The sequence below is a fragment of the Wolffia australiana genome, chromosome 17 (assembly GCF_029677425.1).
Source record: "Wolffia australiana isolate 7733 chromosome 17, ASM2967742v1".
Taxonomy (NCBI): domain Eukaryota; kingdom Viridiplantae; phylum Streptophyta; class Magnoliopsida; order Alismatales; family Araceae; genus Wolffia; species Wolffia australiana.
In genome coordinates, this window is record NC_135851.1 from 497,826 (window position 1) to 505,000 (window position 7,175).

The 7,175-nt window shown below is 36.9% G+C and overlaps 1 protein-coding gene across 1 annotated transcript in view; it reads left to right on the forward strand.

Moving 5' to 3' along the window:
• The first annotated feature begins 2,630 nt into the window (after positions 1-2,630).
• ATP3 (gamma subunit of Mt ATP synthase) overlaps positions 2,631-7,175 on the forward strand; it is a 6,182-nt gene continuing 1,637 nt past the window's right edge. The window contains exons 1-5 of the mRNA XM_078589036.1: positions 2,631-2,806; positions 4,786-4,829; positions 5,445-5,597; positions 6,684-6,797; positions 6,878-7,005. Of these exons, the coding sequence (XP_078445162.1) occupies positions 2,706-2,806; positions 4,786-4,829; positions 5,445-5,597; positions 6,684-6,797; positions 6,878-7,005 (540 nt within the window). The 5' untranslated portion in view covers positions 2,631-2,705. The remainder of the gene's footprint in view (positions 2,807-4,785; positions 4,830-5,444; positions 5,598-6,683; positions 6,798-6,877; positions 7,006-7,175) is intronic.

Below are 7,175 nucleotides of genomic sequence, written 5' to 3' on the forward strand. Positions count from 1 at the left end.
TAGTCTTCGTTCCCTTTATGTATTATAATAGAAATTACATTGAGATTTGACCTCCCCCAAATCTTTATTCGAGAACCGCATCCTCATGCGAGTCTCGATTTTTTGCGTTGAAGTTTTAGATCAATATCTCAGTACTCAAATCTCAAAATTATAAACATTTTTATATATTTGTAATCATATTTTCCCAAAATTCCCTTCCATTACTGAATCATCCCATTCTGACATCAACGTCTTGGTCAATATCTTGAGTTTGTTTGGGTCCAAAAAATCGGGTCATTTTTAAAGCCTTGACATTCAAAATTCATATTAAGTTTATCTTATTTGGAAATTTTTCCATATTCATTTGATAATTACCCTTATCACTATTGTTTCTAAAATAAAAATTTTTCCTGAAATTATATCACCATTTTGACCCTCAATTCACTAATGTCAATGGGTTGGTCAAAGTCAACATTTTAAATTGTCCATTGATTTCTTCTTATATAGAAATTTATGAATTTTATAAAATATTTACAGTAATCCTTAAACTGTCCTATCTCTATAAATATAAAATCGTAAAAATTCTTCCTTAAATATTAATGAGTTTTCTTGGTCAACGCAGCCTCATGATCTGGCTTGCTAATCGATTTTTAATCAGAATTTTATTCATATTTTGATTTGTTTTGATCAAAATATAAAATAATAATATTTGTTCTACTTGATCCATCATCGTCAGCGGTGATGGAGAGGAAATTAAATCTGTATATGGGTAGTTATGAGTCATTAAGGGGGTCTCTATTTAGGTGATCCATTTTTAATCTTTCTTGCAAGGAAATATTATTATTTTAATCTATGTTGAATTTTAGCTATTGTATTTTACATAAAGATAGACTAAAAGTAGTAAATTTTCCTTAGAAATAAAATTTCCCCCAGTATAATCTAATTATTTTTCCCAAGTTTGGGCTATATCTAAATATTTCAATAGATGTGCTTGCATCTGACTAAACTTAAATCTGTATTTCAATAAATCTGGAAGACATATAATGTACACAATTGATATAAGTGATGGATCCTGATTAAAAATTCCCACATGTGGAGTAGAATGTTTATCTTACTATCTATCATGGTCACCTTTAATTCTATTTTTTTAAAAAATTAACGTAGATATTTGAAACATCAACTTATTTACAATGCCTTGGTAAATAAATTATCTTTTTATGAAGTGGCCCCCATTGTGCGTTGGACATTTTGGCTTTTGGTAATGTATTCCTGATACTCATATGTGAGATAGAAAATCAACTATTTTCAAGAAATAGTTTATATATCATCCTCGATTACATTGATCATGAACTAAAATTAGGTATAATGTGCATAAAATGAGGAAAGTACTGTATTCTTTCATATTATTTACTTATTTATACAACTAAATCCAAACCTTTTGTGATGATAAATAAAACATATCTTTTAGGGTATATGGGATCCTTATTTTTCTGCTTAGATATCAACTTTTATTTGAAATAACTGAAATTAAATTAAATAATTTAGATAGGCAAATGTAGAACTATCATACTACCCATTTACAGATTTAATTCTCCCAAATGATTCCTCTCCATCACCGCTGATGATGACAAAAGGACTACATAATTTGTCATCAACCCTTAACAAGATGATCATGACAACGATGTAATGCTCATCATTATCATATTTCGTTCTTAGAAGGATGCCGATGACGATGATGACAAGACAAATCATGATCATCTCTCCTCAATTTCCCTTTGTAGTCGTATCACGAGAGCCGATGATAAATTTTCATCATCATCGCCATTAGTCTAGTTAACGACAACAACGACAAGGAAAAAATCCTTACCAGTACCTCTGGATGTGGATGAGGATGACGATAACAATGACGGGTGTTGGATGACGATGACAATTTTCTTCTAAGTATGCAAACACTATTCTCAGCTGTCACACTAACTAATAACAGTTTGGGAACGACAGCTGTCATCCGTCACATCACACGTCACGGTGACGGCAACGTGATGGATGACATGACGGTGACAAAATTAGGGGCCCGTGACAGTGACGGTGATGGATGATGAACTGGGCGTGACGGTGACATGATGGTGACAGAGGGCCTCGGACGAGTGACGTGATGGAATGGCCATCACGGATGACAGCCGTGACGGATTTTTAAAATGACCCTAAAGAGCTTAAAAATCGTTATATTTAAGCTTTTTGACGGCTGTGATTTTGCCACGTGGTGTAGCTCACTCGATTTCTTGGCATTTTTCAGAAAAGTCCCTGCATAAATTCACGCGTGCAAAAGAATGACCTCGAAAGATAATTGGAGATATGCCCCTCCAATTATCTTTCCTCTGCATGGTTGTTCTCCCGAAGTCCTCGGACGTGACGGTGATGCGAATGTGACAGATTTTTCCGAAGTCCTCGGACGTGTGACAGGACAGTGACGTGACGAAACTTTCGTCACGTCACCGTTCGCGGATCGTCATCCGTCCCGTCACGTCCGGGCGTCACGTCACGGAGGTGCCGTTCCCTATTTAATTAACACTACAAGTTTTGCTTTTGTTGGGCTTAATGGGCTTTTAATGGGCCGGGAGGCTTCCATCGCAACGGCCTTCCACACTGCTGATTCTTCGACCTGCAGACTACAGTCTACAGACGAAGGGGGAAGAACTTGGTAGGGTTTCCTTGGCTAGGGCGGAGAAATGGCGATGGCAGCTCTGCGAAGGGAGGGCAGGCGGATCATCAGCGCGCCCTTTGCTCGTCCTGCCCCTGCTGTGACTTCGCGTGCCGGGATCTTCGGCGAGTATGCCCCCATCCTTGTATTCTCCTCGCGATCTCCCGTGGCAATGAAAACTTGGGCCGAAATTGACGTTAATTTTGTTTGTGGTTAACGTTGATGTCGAGGGTAGTGAGATTTAAATGTTTTTTTGGGGTTAATTTGATGTGGGTCGTTAAATGTTCTGATGAATTCGCTTGCATTTTCTAGTCAGAGGCGATTCGGTATGTTTATGCGTGATAATATGAATTTTCCGTCTCGGTGATTCTGAAAAATGTACCTGATTGGGACTAATTTGTTTGTGGTTATCTTCCATGTCGCGGGTAATGATATGTATATGTTTTATTGGGATTTTATTTGATGTGGGTCGTTGAATGTGTTGATGAATTCGCCTGCATTTTCTAGTCAGAGGCGATTTGGTATGTTTATATCTGAGAATATGAACTTTCCATCTCGGTGATTCAGAAAAATGTACATGATTGGGACTAGTTTATTTGTGGGTATCTGCCATGTCGTCGGTAATGATATTTGAATGTTTTGTTTTGGCTAATTTGACATGGGTTGTTTAACATTTTGAAGAATTCACCGGCATTTTCTATTCAGAGACGATTCGATATGTCTGTACTGCATCTTGTTTACGATTGTCGTTAATGTCTTAGGTAATGATATTTATATGTTTTGTCGGGGTTAGATTGATGAGAGTTGTTGAATGTTTTGATCGATTCACCGGCATTTTCTACTCAGAGACGATTCGATATGTCTGTGCTGCATCTTGTTTACGATTGTCGTTAATGTCTTAGGTAATGATATTTATATGTTTTGTCGGGGTTAGATTGATGAGAGTTGTTGAATGTTTTGATCGATTCACCGGCATTTTCTACTCAGAGACGATTCGATACGTCTGTGCTGCATTTTGTGTACGATTGTCGTTAATGTCTTAGGTTATGATATTTATATGTTTTGTTGGGGTTATTTTGATGAGAGTTGTTGTATGATTTGATTGATTCACCAGCATTTTCTAGCCAGAGATGACTTGGTATGTTTATAAGTGCGAATATCCAAAAAGCTACACCTGAATGAGACTAATTTGTTTGTGGTTAACTGCCGTGTCTTGGGTAATGAGATTTTAATTTTTTGCGGGGGTAATTTGATGTGGGTTGTTGAATGCTTTGATGGATTTGCTGGCATTTTCTAGTCAGAGACAATTCGGTACATTTATATGCGCGAATATCAATATTCCATCTCGATGATTCAAAATACTGAACCTGATTGAGACTAATTTATTTTTGGTTATCTGCCATGTCTTGGGTAATGATATTTATATGTTTTGTTGGGGTTATTTTGATGAGAGTTATTGGTTGATCTGATGAATTCGCAGTCATTTTCTAATCAGAGACAATTTGATCTGTTTTTATGCGCGAATATCCATTTCCGATATCAATCATTCAAAAAACTACACCTGAATGAGACTTATTTTTTTCTCGTCAACATCTGCCATATTATGGGTAATGATATTTTAATGTTTCTTTGGGGCTAATTTGATGTGCGTCGTTGTTAGAGTCCTGATAAGGGTTCATCTTAGAAGACCCAGTCAACAACTGAGTCTTAGATGGGAAAAAATAATAGATTGTTAAGGATCTTAGTGTTGTAAATACCCCTTATAAAGCCATCAGGGTCACCACTGTTTGGACGAACGATCATTTTTTGTTTCTGGGCACAAGTAGTCATATCCGGCTGCCATGAGGGCAATAACTCCCTATTCAGATGTTCTTGAGGCACAAGCTATTCTAACTTCTCATCTTCTTCTTCTCTCTTCTTCCTCCTATCTTCCTCATCTTTTTCTTAATTTTCATAGATATCCATGGGGATCATAACAAATGTTTTGAAGAATTTGCCTGCATTTCAATGTCAGAGACATTTCTATTCGTGTTTTATATTAGAACGCCCATTTCCCCTTTGGATTACCTCATGCTCGTGATTAACCAAATTACTTGATTGTTTCTCAGGGATGTGTGTCCAGATGGTGCCAGATCAATTTCTACTCAAGTTGGTAATATATCTATGCTTTCGCACGGGGTTCATTTTTATGAGATCAGCTATGGATCTATCAAGATAATAGCTGAATAATATATGATCCACTATGGATCTGTCCCAACAAGAGAAGAAAACAGATGGTGATGGCTGTTCCTCGCGATTTGTCGTCAGTAAAGAGGTGTGCAGTGCCGATCTATTTCAAGATCGAGAATCAAGTCTCAAGAACAAGAGTGAGATAACTGAGATAAGAGGGAAATATCGGAGGGCGATGAATGGAGAGGAAGGCTGAATTGGCTCCTCACCTTCTAAAGATCAGGAAAGATCTCCTGGAATCTGGCCACGACTTTGCAACTAAGGAATTATTGGTCAATCATCTTTGACCAAGGTCGCCTGCCTTTATATAGAGATTGCTCCTGAACAATCTTGGTAGTTCGATCTCACACGTCCATTCGGACTACTGCTTGTGCCTAGCAGCTTCTTGGCATGCGTATTGTGATAGAAACGAGGGAGGTTCCTATCAATTTTTACAAATAGAAGAGACTAGAAATAAGTCACGCACATTTTGCTTCCACACTATAACGGTTAGTTGGAATTTCGACGTGCTCAATTTTGGCGTGTCGTTCGTTTGCAGTAAGGAACAGAATGAAGAGTGTTAAGAACATTCAAAAGATCACGAAGGCTATGAAGATGGTTGCCGCCTCGAAACTGAGAGCTGTTCAAGTGAGGACCGAGAATTCACGGGGTCTGTGGCAACCTTTTTCTGCACTTCTTGGGGACTTCCCTGGTATGGTTCTTATTCTCAGACTTCAATTTGATGAATTCGCAGGCACTTGTTTAACTATAAAAAATAAATAAGTTGAAACTTATGAGACATAATCTTTTAAAAAATTGAAATTACTATCGTTTTCCCTTGTAATTTTGTGCTGAAAGATTGTCCGCTTAAACATGTGAGGTTCCCATCTGGCATTCTTTGGTATAGAACAAAGTTGCAGTCTTTGCTGTATTACTGGCAAACTGTATTCTCATATTTAACCTTGTATTATTTCATATATTTTATCAGGACAAACCATTGGGCGATGCTATGTTTTTGAACGTGGACTGAGTTTGTGGAGTATTTTATCTTGTACTTCGCTTTTTAGGAAGGTTTCAAGATTAGTAACTTCTGGATGATGATCTTTTTAGAAGAAGATTTTTGGGAATTGAGCATTTGTTTGTTTTATTCTCGAGTCTATTATAGATGGGCGTGGCTTGAACCAATTTCTTTCAAGGATGTCACGTTCAAGAGAAATTTCATCTCGTAGTTTGATTAGCTGAAGAGCTTTATTTATGGCTTCATGATTCAAGAATAGCATTTTCTGCCAAAAGAGATGTGAAACTGCAGAACCTTCATTGAAGGTGACTCGAAGGAAAAGCAAGTTAGTTTAAGACGCAACGTTTTTTTACTTTAATGGGACGTTAAGTTATTCGATGCTCTTTTCTGAATAATTGTTTGAATTTCAAAAAGTCATGTAATAAAATGCCAAGCACGAGATAAAATACTCCATGAATAAAAGCTCCGAGTAAAAAAAATAAAGGTTATCACAGTCCTGTACTCGAGTTGGTTCTAGAGGTTAACCGTTTAATTTTCAGGCATGCGAAAGTATTTGTCCTTTGATCGCTAATTGTCTATATCCTATTCTTGTCAATGCTGGCGTATTTGCCCAACGTCTAATGATTTTTCACTTGTGTTACCTGGAGAAAATTCTGGTTTTTAATTGTTCTTTCTACGTCTATTGTCGTTAACCTTTTCTGGTCCTGCTATCGTTTGTGTTAAGTTGCTGCGGTATTAATCATTATTTTTTTGGGATCATTTTCGTTTCATTTTTATCAGGCGTTGATGTGAAAAAGAACGTCATAATCGCGATCACTTCTGATAAAGGTCTTTGTGGTGGAATTAACTCCACGTCTGTCAAGATTAGCAAGGCGCTCTACAAGTTGACTGCTGGTCTATTCTCAATCTACACGGTCTTCTGTTTTATTGATCGCCAATGAGGACATTTTCTGAATATTTTTGTATTTTTGTAGAACCGGAGAAAGAAACAAAATATGTCATTTTGGGAGAAAAGGGGAAGGTCCAGCTTATCCGTGATTCTAGGAAGAATATTGATCTTTCTGTGACTGAAATACAGAAGAATCCTCTTAACTATACCCAGGTAATGCTAAATCCTCGTTTTTCGTTTTTAATATTTTCTAATTTTCTTGGCTCACGATGAAATGTTAATAAATTAAGAAATTTCAATTTATTTACCAATTTAAAGATTCTCGAAATTAATACCAGTGATATTAAGGGTTTCCTTGTCGAAATTCTTACGATTTCATTTTG